Genomic DNA, 14613 nt, shown 5'->3' with positions numbered 1-14613 from the left:
CCCAGAGCTCAATGCTCCACAAGAATCCACCCAACAAGAACGACGCAATTTAGGAAAACAATACAGTTTCATTTCTTATCCAAGACACATCACGCCAATGTTTTATTGGACCAAGCTTCTACAAAGTCACTAAATTTAAACATTGCAGTCTTTATTTCTTGTGCAAATTCAAATCATCGAAAATAAGGCCCTAAAAATCAAACCTGGTTTCAAATAGCAGCCCAATAAGCAGGCTTGTCCATGGGACATATTTTTTGTCCCATCTCATCCCATAGCAGTTACGCCTGTCCATTCCATGGGATTCCCATTGGAATAAAATTCATATCATAAATAGGACTACATGTACGAAGAAATCTGCAAAACAACAAAATTTACGGACTTTGTTAACTTTGTATCCATAACTATTATACATGTGTCCATCAGCCCTTAAATCTTAGACGAGTATCAACTTGGTAATAATGATATCAAATATCCTAATGATAAACGCAAATCAGGTTTATTTCCGGTTCAATGTATGATGTGATGTAGAATTCAGAACGGGAAATAGGATTTCAAAGTTCACTTCAAACCATTGCGAATAAGGCGACCGATTCATTAAATTGAGATTATAGCTGTTATAGATTATATAGTGTGTTGCTATACGGAAGGATATAGAAATAAAAATTCTGGAAGTAGGTTCAGCGAACATGTATAAAGAACGAGCGAAAGACTATTGAAGATTAAACGTCTTGCTCCTAGGTATTGGTATTATCCTAAGTCGCGGTTTTATGAAAATCCGCAACAGACACCCTATAACTAAAATGAATTTCACGTAGAAATACTTGTAAGTAATTTTGCATATGTTCTGTGTTCTTTGTTTAATAAGCATAATTGGGATATCCAAATGCCTGAGTTCGAAATGCTACACCAAATAATTTATTTCCTATTTATTTCCACTCATTGGTCTTCTGTGGATGGGGAATGCCAACTCCCACAAACGCAAGAGATAGATTGGACCAAGGTAAGAACTATAGTTAATTTTTGTTTTTGAAAATCTAAGACGTTTACCAATAGAACAATGATAATTCAGAAAATATTTTAAACATTGGGTAACAATAAATTAAAATATTTAATAATTAGACTGATATATTGAAATTTAATTTTCAAGAAAATACTTTCGCAACCTTAGCAGAGTTAATTTTTATCCACAAAACTATTTTAATGTCATGTAATTTTACAGATGAGAGGTGTTTGGTATGAAATATTGAATTCTGGAACTCCGTTTGATAAACTGTTGTCATGTTTCAAAGTTGTTGACATTCAGAATATCACTGGAGGAATGAGGCAAACATTTTACGACGAAAACAAGTACGTTTGATAAAAAAAAACAATATTTTGCAAAGATATATCTAGCTTTAACTGCAAATAAAATAGTGTTAAATTACATAAAAGTTGAAAAATCCTTAGGTGGAGATCTATTACCGATGTTGATTTGAAAGCTCAGATCAATTGAAACAGATTGATATTTGTAAAATTAGAACAAAATTCTTCTTCTAGATCTATTCCAGATAATACATGAACATCCTATAGGTCTGACATTAACCTATTACCCCACTGGGTTTATCTCGACCTTCGATACAAATAAAATAAACTAGAATTTCAGTTTGTGGAATTGTGAATATGAAATACTACATAATTTAAACAAGATTACAAATTGCTAACCACCTGGTCATGTTTGGACATGGCCGAGGAAAGATAAATTTTCGGATTTACATGAAAACTGAAACGTTTAGCAAAGAATGATCTATTTTGTTATTCGCTATCTAGAACATAACGTAAACAGGCTAGTTGAGGTAAATTTGGCATTTCGAAATAAGAACACTGGTGTGCATTTAGACATAACAGATAATCATACTTTGTATATGACAATAGTCATATCAGAATTACAAAGTTGTTGGCAAATAAAGTCTGTGATTTGAATTGATAATTCATAATGTACTAACGAGAATATCGGTCAGAGACCGAAGACTTATCGATCGAAAGTTAGGGGATCCCCAAAACAGCGCTCTTACTCCATAGTGACACCTTGTGTCCCATCACTATTTAATCAATGACTCGCTAACTATTCGACATAATTCATCCAAAATCAATAAGCTTCTGATCCGAGATATGATGAATGCATATGCAAAATTTGGAGCGGATTCATCCTCGCTTTCGTGAGATATCGCGTGTATCTAACAGACAAACAAACAAACTAACAAACAGACAAATACATATCAACATACTTACCGATCTTAAGATCGATAAGTAACGATCTTATGATCGATAAGTAATAATATTTGATATTGTTTGATCATTGTTTCAGAAACATAAGTGTTTGCGTTGATGTCAAGAGATTGGAATCGGGCCACTACAAATACGAGACTGATCATGGTAATGTACTATATTATTCAGTCCATGGCCCTCTCCCAGAGACTTTTAACACTTATTGCCCTCTGCCTTGGAATAAAGATATCCAGGCTTTGCTTTGAGTGTCAGTTATTTTGTTAATCATGTTCAATAATGAACTGAAAGAATTAATCATCGCGAATGGTAACTAAACCTCTGCTCGTGGCCTCCCACGGCACCGGTCCAAGCGTCGCAATTGAGAAACCCTGTTAGCTATTCTCATTGTAAATAATGTATTTTTATTGTATTTTTAACATACTGATATATTTTGCTCCAATTTAGTGCCATCGTGGATCGCGTTTTTAATGAATGGAGTATCTCCAGAAAAGCCTGTCGACCCTAAATTGCTTCAAGGTACATTGCACTGACTTTAATATAAGACTCATCCTACAATGATTCCATTTCCTAAATCCTGTATTTTCTTATTTTGAAAAAGGGAACAAAAATACCTACGTTTTCTCGAATGACCATTTTCTTGGAACTTTCAACCAAACGAATATATTTCTTAAAAAAAAACTATTTTGGATTTGTCACAAAAAATAGGATTCAAATAGAAAATCATTCTTTTCAAATTTTCTATTCTTTCATTTAGAACTTACAGACATGTTCGAAGATGAAACGGTTTACCGAACTGATTATGAAACCTATGGAATAAATACCAGGTGTACTAAAGATGGTAATAAAACTTGAAATATATCAAGAAACCAATAAACACAAATTTTTTATCGCAAATAATGACATATGTTATACACAATTTGTACACGTTTTTATAAAACTTTGCTAAATGTACACCACACATAATATAAATAACCAGTAAATCTTAACATAGAAAATCTGGTTTGTATTTCCTCATTTTGAAAATTTTCCGGAATGTTTTATAATTATCATGTAGCAATAGACCTTATTCATTAAAAACCCATCCTACGCGCAAAAAAAAAGTGATGTGTAAAAATATTTTTTAACATTACCTCTCATGGGGAATGTGATCACCAGAGCAGAAAGTTGCTTTTCATGTAATTTTTTAGATATCTTTCATTGTATACGTGAGCGGTTTTGAGGATAGAATATTTTTTACATCTTTTTTGATATTTTTATTATGATAAACATGGTCAAGACTTTCAATAATCGTTCATTGAAATTTTAATGAGCGCGGTGTTTCCGTCATTCTCACTAGACCATGAGATTCTGCCAACGCGTCGTGCTCTGTGGGATATGTGCAGGGTTGCCATATTGGCTTTTTTAACGCCAAATTTGCCATATTGGCTTTTTTAACGCCAAATTTGCCATTTTTGGCTTTTTTCAAACGCGTTTGGCGTCAGAATTTCCGTTTGGCTTTTTGGCGTTTTTTTGGCTTTTTTCAAGTCTATTCTAGTGACTATTATTAAAATCATTTGAAATACAATATTTAGTGTGTAACAACTGAACAATAGCCTATTACCTGTACTTAGCTACCTAACATTAGGATTTCCTGGAGCATCGATTTCCTCGTTTGTTACATTAACTCTTAACCATACCCAATAAGAAATAAGTGCAGTTTCTGCAGCTGCTCAGACAGATGTTCGAGCAGGGTTGTAAACATTGCCTCGTTTTTATAGTTTTGCGTGTTATTTGTCAGTTTACGTTCTGTTTCCAAAAAATAGTTGTGTAATCTAATTTTCATTATGCCTGATATGGTTTATGTGAGCTTTCAGCTTTAGTTTAATTCTGCAATTGCAGTAACGATGTGATTAACTACGCTAAAATTACTGAATTAGATATCAGTGGTCCACCTGTGAGCGGCAGAGGTTAGATAATTTTTTAATAAAATTGATGGTTTATAAATTTTAAAAGTAAAAAATTTTCAATAGTAAAGTACGATATGGGGAAATTTTTTTTAAGGTGTAGCACAAGTTTAAGTAGAAACATATTGTAGGTATATTACATACTGACAGACTGAAGCGGCACCCTGTATTGTATATATTGAGTGGTAAAATATTGCTGCCCGCTTGATATTCATTTTACTTTCTACAGTTCTATAGGAACTTTACTTTCTATTTGTGTGCCTCACTGAATGAACTGATGGCTCTACATCATCATCAGTACGTTGCCAAGGGCTTAAAATCTGACAAATCATGGGGCTTTTGTACTTGGTAAAATTGTTGGCTTTTTCTGGCTTTTTTATGTCTTGATTTGGCTTTTTTTGATCGCTGGGGTCTGGCAACCCTGGATATGTGCTCCAACTGCTTGTGATAACAGAATACTGGAATACCGGGACCGGGACCACAACTGGCGTTCAACGAAAGACCTATTTTGGTTTTAATTGGATGTTATATATTTCATGAATTCCATGTACATTTCTGGTACACTTTCAAAATCCAATGGCCTAACTCAGTTCATATGTTGACGGTACCTACTATGTACGATACCTATCCCAAAATTAGTGATGTTCAGGGCTGGATTTAGACCATGAGAGGCCCCTTCATTTTTTTAAGCTCAGAATTTCTCTCTAAACAACACCACATTTAATTGCTTAAAATTTAAAAATATGAAAGCAATAAACTTTTTATTCTGCCCATTCATGGGTGTAAATTTTTAATTAAAAGAATGATAATTTACTTGAGGCAGTTTTGCTTTCAATTTCTTTGATCAAACAACCGCTACAGTCATACTTTAACATAGAAACTTCCAGCAGAATGCGCATAATAATAATTTCCCTTATTATGACGCAAACGACGCAATAATGGATGTTTACAATGTGGTTGAAACTTGTTGTATACAGAATTTTCTACTCTGAAAAGCTTGATATATATATATACTTTTTGTAGGGTTTAAACTTGTCAAGTTTTCAAAAGAATTACAAACTTTGAAACCGAATTTGGAGGCTCTAGGTTTCAGCCTGCCTCAGATTGAAATAAATGGTTTTTAGCATTTATTAGCAAAGATGGATATTTTAATTAAAGATATAGTTCAACTTAAAGCCTGTATAATGATATTATAAATATAGGTCCCATTATTACTGCATTGTGAGAAGGCTTTCCACACTATCAAGTCTATAAGGTTTTAGCGTCTTCCAATGTCTCAGATGGAAACTTCAGTCTTCATTTTGCATATTCTTTTCATTAATGCCATTAGCATTTGAAGCTTGACTGATTCCAATGTACCTTTTCTATTGTTGTTTAATGTAATATCCTACCTCCTACCTATTTTTACCCAAATCCAAAAATATGTAAAAAATATTCTATCCTCAAAACTGCTCACGTATACAATGAAAGATATCTAGAAAATTACAAAAAATGCAAATTTCTGCTCTGGTGATCACATTTCCCATAAGAGCTAATAATAAAAAAAAAAATTTTATATTACTTTTATTTTTTGCGCGTAGGATGGGTTTTTAATGAATAAGGTCTATTGTTGAACTGTTTCATTATAAAAAATGTAGGCTTTTACCTTGACCGCACCATTGAACTTTAATACTGTATACAATCCAGGTAAAAAGTTCTACTGGATAATCAGTCGCGACCCTCATCCAACTTCTAACAATATCGTATATATTTTCAACAAACTAATGGAACTTGGATATGAATGGAACAATGTGCCACTGCACTTGTCAGGATGCACGGAATCAGCAAAAACTGTATAAAAAATGACACAAATGTCTGGTTTTGATATATTTTGAGGCGGAAAACTCATGAGACACTTCTTTTGTAGTTTAAGTGTGAAGAGTTTAAGGTTATTTGAATCAAAAAATGAGTTTCATTCGAAAGATTCCAAAAACTTTGTTGGCATTGAACATTTATCAGCGTTTGGAACATTGACGTCCACTACTATCTTGATTTACCATACATATATCATATAACTTTACAATATATTTCATCTGGTTCATATGCCGTATTAAACGGACCATAATGCCCAATTTAAATCCTTTCAACAAAAAAATCGATTGGGCGCCTTATAAGCCAGTGCGCTTAATGTGTGGGTCAAATTGTGCTTCATGCGTTATTGCCTACACTCAGTGGTGGGCTGCAGCCAGAACGCACCGGAGCGGCGTCCGGTTGTTGAACATTTTATTGCATTTGCGTAGCTGTAGTTGATATAAAATTATGGTACAAAAAGTCTAGTAAACCTACTTAATAATTTATGTTTTGTTACATCATAATTCGTAATTCTTTTTACATCCCGTCACGAAAAAAGTAGTATTTCAGTAACATGTAATAGATGTTTCCCCGAACTTTGACCCCATGGAAATTCATCCTATACCCCTCTAATAATAACATTTGTTTTGAATTGCTATGAATATATTTGTAATTTTACAGATTTATTTCAGATAATTTATTCATAATAATTCATTGTAGTTCTTCGACTCTATCTTAGAAAAGTCAAAACTTTCTGTAAACGTCGGCGTCGTGTTGTAAATATATTACATTTTTGCGAATTACGTGCGTTCCGGATGTTGCGATTTTTTCAGCTCATCACTGCCTACACTCAACCCCAGTACCGGTAATACAGTTTCATAAACAAACCGCCGTTTTGCATCTTCTTTAAATAAAATACAATAACCATAAAAATATCAATTTTATTTTATTTAATAAGCTTTGTTTGGTAAAACCCGATACTAATTAAAAACCGTTGCGTGGTACATCTGGTGCACCTTTTGTATGGATGAAACCCCAATCTAACTAATTGACGGTGCGCCCTATGTTTCGTAAAATACGGCAATTATATTATATGAATTAAGAATATTTATTACAATCATAATAAAATGAGAACAGTGCACTGTTGAAATAATTCTTGGCTACTCACAGGTAATAAAAAAACAGATAAGCAGTAAAACAATAGGAGTGCAGCTCAATTTTAACTGGCAAAAACTGCCATAGTCATGTTTCCTATTAACCAGGTCTACTGTATAGGTGATTATAATTCGAAAATTTTCATGTGTAAAAATGTATCAATTCAAATATCTTTTAACTTCTTTCGACTTGAATGAATTATTTGCAATATTATTGCGTACTTTAATCAGCAGATTATTACATGTTTTAAGAGTAAAGTTAATATTTATTTTATTCGTGGGAGATGAAACAACACTTCAAACCAGGTCATTATGTATCGCTTCTCAATTCACGTGAGAGGCATTAATGAAACCGCAGAATGCTACTTGCTACAAATTATTTATCGCATTTAAAAATCAAAGATTGGATGAATTTTGTAAAATGTTTTTTTCTGCAGTAATTTTCACCTGAGATTATTGAAATACATTCAATTTTATCCATGTAGTCCCAAAATAAGTCATGTGTTGAATAAATCTACAAATCATTGCCATTGTAAAGTACTCTAGAAAACTAACTATAAGCGAGACGTCTAATTTTTAAGGATAATGAAATTAGGTTTAAAAAGAGAACTTATATATAAAAATGAACTGAATAAAAAATATGTTGAAAAAAAGATATTGAATTATCAAGGTAAAAAATAATAATGAAAGGTAATCAATATTAAATACTTTCATGGTGTAGTTAAAGAAAACCATTGTTTACACTATCTAATGGATACTCGTCATATATATCAGCATAAGTGTAAACACAATAAGCATATTGTTAAATATATGAGACAGGTTTTAAATGTCTGTTAAAATTTAGATGGTTAGATCAGTGACGTATCTGCCTTGAACAGTAGCACAAATAGGGTAAAAGTTTTAATCGTGAAATGTTTCAATAAAATAATTTCTAGGTAGAATTAATTGAAACTCGTATTTTCACTCAAATAATACCTGAGAAGAATCTCAATTCAAAAACAGTCGTAAAAATTGTCATCCAACGATCAAGGGGGCGCATTTTAAAACTTTGTCATGGGCGCAATTTTACGTAGATACGCCACTGGGTAAGATTCTTTTCAAGATCCTAATTTTCCCAACATTTCGCCGCAATATGACTCCCATATGGAGTCACAGCATTTCAGTCGTGGTCGTGCCCTGAAACAAAACAATAATAAAAAATGGGCAAATGGTAATACATTTTTAATTCACCTTCGAAGTTTGTTTTATACTGAATTGGCAACTCAACAATCGTATCCATTTTATTTTAACCTAGAGGCGTGTATTCTGTATTGCTTACGTGCAACCCAATTCCCAGTGAGACATTTTTGACTATTTGTGCAGATCCATCAACAAACCAATATCTCAATATTCGTTGGAAAGGTTATTCCTAAAATACAGAGTTGGATAAAGAAAACGAACTAATACAAAATTCAATTCAATTTTTTTTTACCTTCGTGCCACAGGGGGGATCAACATTGTAAAGAAAATTACACGTCTGATTATCTTCATCAAAAATTATGTTCGAAGTTTTACAAGTAACCTTATAAGCTAGTTGGTAGTTATCGACACACCTGTTAAATGATGTAAAACAAGTATTATTAAAAGTTATTAGTTTGGGAATGATATAAATGTGATTTAAGCTCACCAGTAGTATTCGTGACAAGAATATGGACTACGATGAAATATTGTAATGTCGCGTCCAGCACAATCAAACTCTAAAAAGATGCAGATGCAGATAATGTATTCGTATGTGAATTGTCGAAAAAATAATAATTTGATGATGAAACAAAATTAGAGTTATTCAATCATATTGATTCTTGTCATGAAACAAATTTTATAATATGCAAGTAAAGTCAAGCTCTTTTATTCCATTCTAAGCACAAATCTGGGTACTACCGTGGTATGTGCACCAAGATGGCGGGCACCGGAACGTAGCATTTGTACCAGGTTAGGGTTAGGCGATAATTTCGGGTACAAATACTACGGGAATCATGCGGCTACTCCTCAAACTCGTAGTAGAACTAAAATAAGGAAATTTGGAAGAAATTTATGGCCTAACCATAACCTGGTACACATACTACGTTCCGGTGTCCGCTATCTTGGTGCACGTACTACGGGAGCACCCAAATATGTATATGAAGTTTTTTTTAATATCTAAATGCTTTTATTTTTAATTTGCAATCTTTTATAAGTAGCTTATCACATAACTTTGTGAGCATACGAGTTAAAATTGTATAAGCCAATATTAGGCCTACAGTGAATTTGTTTCTTGATAATATTTGCCCAATGAGGATTTGAAGAGTTGACTTAAAAAAGAAAAGTCACTCGAATATCAAGTCTGAAGCGACTAGTCACGAATCAGTACCTACTGGATATCGAGTGTTTTTGCCTATTAATTCGTGGTTGCCTATCAATTGTCGATTTGCGTGAGGCTAAATAGGGTTTGAATGATTTAGGTGTGCCTTCTGCATGAAGTTTCAAGACGATACCCCATCATCAAACAGTTTGTTGATAAAGCTTTTAAATTTCCAATATGGTGGTCTATCTATAATATATATTACTCTTACATAAAAAAAGGTCAGGGAATAATTGTGAACATTCTATCATATCATCTTCATAAATATAATTATAACGGTAAATGTGCTCATTTTCTGATGCCAACTTCCGTATTTACGTTTTGGAAAAAATCCAATAAATTGATTGTGAAACAAAATCGTGCCACTCTGACAACAACGCAACATTGAATTCAATTATGTTCAATCGGTTTTCAATTATAAATAAACTTATAGCATACCATATTTAGTAACTTGAGAATAATCAGCTGTTAGACCTAAAAATAATATTATTAGCTATTAAAATCGTTTCTATTGTGGAAATTGTTTCTAAACTACTCTCACAATAATATAATCCTAATTACAATTCAACACAATTTTTTGTCTTCATATGTCCAATTAGAAAATTGCCATGAGAGTTTTCAGGATATATAACTGAAATTAATTATAAATATATATTCATAATTAAATAATAAATATACTTAGACCAGTAACGAGATTGGTTTTGTAAATAACTTGCAATATTAATAGGACAATGTAACGAAAACAAGTCAGCAATGCTTGAATAGAGAGACAACATAGATGGCGCATCGGATCTGATAATATGAAATCGATTGATTTCTGTACAGAGAAGCATTTTTTTGCAACTACAACAATTACCAAAAAACGACACAATGTCCCCCCTGTATCCAAATAAAAGTTTAAAGAAGTAAAATCTCTATTCACATTTTAAAACTGCACATAAAATCGTTGTCAATGACAAAATTTAGTGAGTGAAATTCTTAACTGAGGATAGTGTATTGAAGAAAAAAACTCACCCGCAAATCCTTGTTTTGGCATACAAACTATTACTACCATAAGCATAAACAATAACTTTTTGTCAATCATAATTAATCGCACACACACTTTATTGTGAAAGATTAATGTTAATGGCAGTTATTACTGAAATGAAATAGCCATAAATTTTGTCTTTCTTCCGTTTTCACACTATATATATATAGTTATTTAAAATATAATACCGAATGAACTAACAGTCGCAAAAGTCTCTTTACGTCAGTTAATAGAAAGAAGCAGCATTGTATATTACAACTTAGTACTACTGTAGTAAGTCCTATTGCCTCGTAAGTAGAAGTAGTACAATCGGCAACAGGTTTATAAACAGGGAAAGCGCCCTCAGAGTAAATGTGATGAATTTCATGGATATTTAGCCATACACTACTATATCACCATGCTGGCATTCTGACTAATGAGTATAATAATTGCTATTTAGTTTATCCCTCCTATAACAATCGCTGTTGCTTTTCTTTGGTGTCCACAATTTTCATTATTATTCAATTTGTATCAAGGCTGACGATATATGGTACCGTTATCTAGAAACAGCTACACCTCCTGTTCAGATGATAATTCTCATATTGTTTGTTGAACGACAATGGATTGTATTAAACAAATGAAAATATATTCGGAAGAAATTTATAATATTACAAGTATACCATAAAAACTATATTTGAACATTTCCAAATAATTAAATAGCTTTTTCATTGACGATTCCATGTTTGAACATACACGTTAAATAATATACTTTTATGGCGTTCAAAAATAGCATATACATGCTGTTTCTGCATTCTAAGACCAAGTGGGGATTTCAATGATTAACGTTATAATCATTGCAAATATATTGGAGCTTGATGATACAACTACTAATATTGAACTGGGTGTACTGTACAATCAAGTGTATACTATGTTAGATACAGCGTATACAAATGGCAAATATAATACAGCCATGGTTTGTGTCAGTTGAAATCATAACGTGCCAGCGATTGGCCTTAGTATATATATACATTGCCTAATTGATTAACCACAATTCATAGACCCACTCGTTGTTGAGCGAATATTGCATGTGCGTTGGTCCTCATTTGACACACAGCGTGCGGTTCGTGAGTTCGTTCCGTCATAATGCGCAAGTACAGGTATTTGTGACGTAATAATAATATATACAAATTCCAATTCATTCGGAAAAATAAATAACCTACAACATTTGAACGCGTTTTAACATTCAAACAAACGATACTCACTCATTGATATTCATTCTTAATGTTGAGAGATGTATAGAAAAATTTAACGCCCCTCTAATGTTAAAATGTCACTATAAGACTACAGGGAGTCCTCGACTTACGACGTTGTTCCGTTCCTGAGACGCGGTGTAGCCCGAATTTCAGTGTAAGTCAGAACATTATACTGTACAGTAAATAAATTACTCTATACCAGGGGTCACCAAACTACGGCCCGCGGGCCGGATCCGGCCCGCGACGTCATTTTATCCGGCCCGCGGCGTCATTTTATCCGGTCCGCAATAACACGCAAAAATGGCTAAATTTTTTTCCAAGGAAGATTTTCACGAACATCGTCGTCCTTTTTTATTTCGTAACATTGGCCAATCGGCAAGATGCAGAAAAGTGACGTAATAATAGGCCTTTCCGCATCCGCTCAGACACTTTTGTCACCCTGACAGATTTTCAGTCGTGGTTGTAAACAAAACTTCGTTTTTGCGACTTTGAATGCTACCAGTACGTAACGTTTTCTGCGATACACTTGTACACTCGTGGCGCTTGCTTTCGACGAAACTGTTTGTTTTTCGTGCTAAAATAAACGTCGAATGTGCATTTTGTGCTAACAGTACTGTAATCCCACGCGTACTGCTCCAATTTCAAAAGCCACACTAACTTTTGTACTGCTTTAATGCGGATATTCATGTAGGTATGTTACAAAAAAATTGAGGTTCATCCGATTTAAATAAAAACTGCTCCAGTGGAAAGATCTGAGTAAAAATAGAAAACAATACCAAGTTTGGAATAAACGGTCAAGAAATAACGGAGATATCGGAATTTTAGTACCGCCCGACAGCCAATTTTTCCCATAATGATTGTGTTACTTTTTTGATAAGAACTGTACTAAATATGGAAAAATAACACATATCAATCACTAATCTTTCGATGTGCGTCACATCTATGGTATATTGAGATAATTTCAGGATTTTATTCTGGCAACGGTCATTGACACCGCCGAAAGATCGTCGCAAATAAACGCTGGAGTTGTGCATGATAGTTTGACAGTGGTTCATTGTGGGTAATAATTAACGATGTTCTAATTGTACGAACTTCATAAAAATTGGTAAGTATCAAGTTAGACAAGAAATACACACGTCCATATAAATTTTATTGGTGTCCATAGACAATATCAATAATTTGCACTACGTATAACTGGGGCGTAATTTTTAAAAGCGTCGAATGTTGGGAAATTTATGCGCTAATGAAAAAATTCAAATACCAGATAATAGTTGTTTATTTTATCTAAATTATGTCAAAATTTCATAGAATTCCAAGCTACAGCAGGCAGTCGTTTTTATGAGCGGTATTTCAACACGGCGTAACGGTACTTAGCAGACGTGATGCGTACATTTTTTGCCGCGGATTTTGTAACATTTCTAATTCATGACATCAACGTTTTGATAACAGCTAAACTCAGGATAGTTGTCTAGATATAGAAATCTTGTTAATGTTTTTTCCTAGGATGTTCTCGATCTATATTCTGCGATATTCCCAACATTTGTGAATTTATTGTATTGCATTGACAAAAATATTCATCCGGCCCGTTTCAACACAATTTGAGTCATACCCGGCCCGCGGTCAAAAAAGTTTGGTGACCCCTGCTCTATACATATCGTTCTGTATTTTTAAATATGGTACTGTAATAAATCGTACAAATACTGCAAATGAAGCAAATACTGTACAGAACACTGAGTACAGTATATATCATCTTCTATATTTTTCATGGTGTGCGTTCGTAACATCGAAACAACGTTATTGAGTGCGCGTTCGTAACCTCGAAACAGCGTAAGTCGCGACCGTCGTAACCCGAGGACTCCCTGTACTATCATCATTTGAGAGGTACAAAACCAACATAAAGTTGGACAACTTGTACCACGAAGTAAAAGGTTGAAGAGCAGAAAGTCTCATTAGTACATAATACATAGAATCCAGCGTATGCGATCGTATTGGAAAATTTGCAAGGATATCCAAGGAGGCGAACAAAACATATTAACTTCCTTCATCACTTTTTTCCCGTATTATATATAACAAAAAACACTAAGTAAATTAGTTCAATTCCACGTAAATTATACAGTATATTTCAGTTAATTTCGGTCAAAATGTATCTTTCACGTATTTGTGTATTACACTCAACATGCTACCACGTACTACTCATACTTTCGAAATGCAATCACCCAGTGAAAACTAATTTGCGTACATATATGCATGGCTGCTGTTTTATGGTGAAAAACATATTTTTGTACAAAGCTCAGAATCAATAAACGAGAATATCGGTCAGAGACCGAAGACTTATCGATCGAAAGTTAAGGGATACCCCAAAACAGCGCTCTTACTCCATAGGGACACCTTGTGTCCCATCACTAATTAATTAATAACTCGCTAATTATACGACATAATTTATCCAAAATCAATAGACTTCTGGTCCGACATATGATGAATGCACATGCAATCTGGAGCGGATTCAATCTCGCTTTCGTTAGATATCGCATGCGTCTAACAGACAGACAGACAAACAAAATGATAAATAGCTATCAACATACTTACCGATTAAAATCAATAAGTAATTAGGCTGAATGCCACTCAATAAATCTGATTTTCATCGCATATACATATAAATATTTTCCGGAAGTAATGTTGAACGCTTCGAATTTACAATATTCCCGTCACAATCAATACAAAGTTGAAAATTTGTTACAGAATCTGCATTAAATTTTCAAAATCGATTAGATTAAAAAACACCCAA

The 14613-nt window shown here is 33.4% G+C and overlaps 1 protein-coding gene across 1 annotated transcript; it reads left to right on the top strand.

The window, feature by feature from the left end:
- The first annotated feature begins 867 nt into the window (after window positions 1-867).
- LOC144422197 (uncharacterized) lies at window positions 868-7403 on the top strand. Its single transcript, XM_078112116.1, has 6 exons — window positions 868-1000; window positions 1220-1347; window positions 2345-2412; window positions 2710-2781; window positions 3020-3103; window positions 5895-7403. The coding sequence occupies exons 1-6, from the start codon at window positions 884-886 to the stop codon at window positions 6044-6046; spliced, it is 621 nt and encodes a 206-aa protein (XP_077968242.1). The 5' UTR covers window positions 868-883; the 3' UTR covers window positions 6047-7403.
- Window positions 7404-14613: the final 7210 nt, after the last annotated feature.

The sequence above is a fragment of the Styela clava genome, chromosome 4, assembly GCF_964204865.1.
Source record: "Styela clava chromosome 4, kaStyClav1.hap1.2, whole genome shotgun sequence".
NCBI classification, from domain to species: domain Eukaryota; kingdom Metazoa; phylum Chordata; class Ascidiacea; order Stolidobranchia; family Styelidae; genus Styela; species Styela clava.
Note: the sequence above shows the minus strand (reverse complement) of the source record. Positions and strands in the feature narration are given on the sequence as shown.

Coding starts and splice junctions, on each gene's coding strand:
- LOC144422197 (XM_078112116.1), top strand. CDS start 884: ATGCCTGAGTTCGAAATGCTACACCAAATAATTTATTTCCTATTTATT. Junction 1,001..1,219: donor AAGAGATAGATTGGACCAAG/GTAAGAACTATA, acceptor GTAATTTTACAG/ATGAGAGGTGTTTGGTATGA. Junction 2,782..3,019: donor CGACCCTAAATTGCTTCAAG/GTACATTGCACT, acceptor TCTTTCATTTAG/AACTTACAGACATGTTCGAA.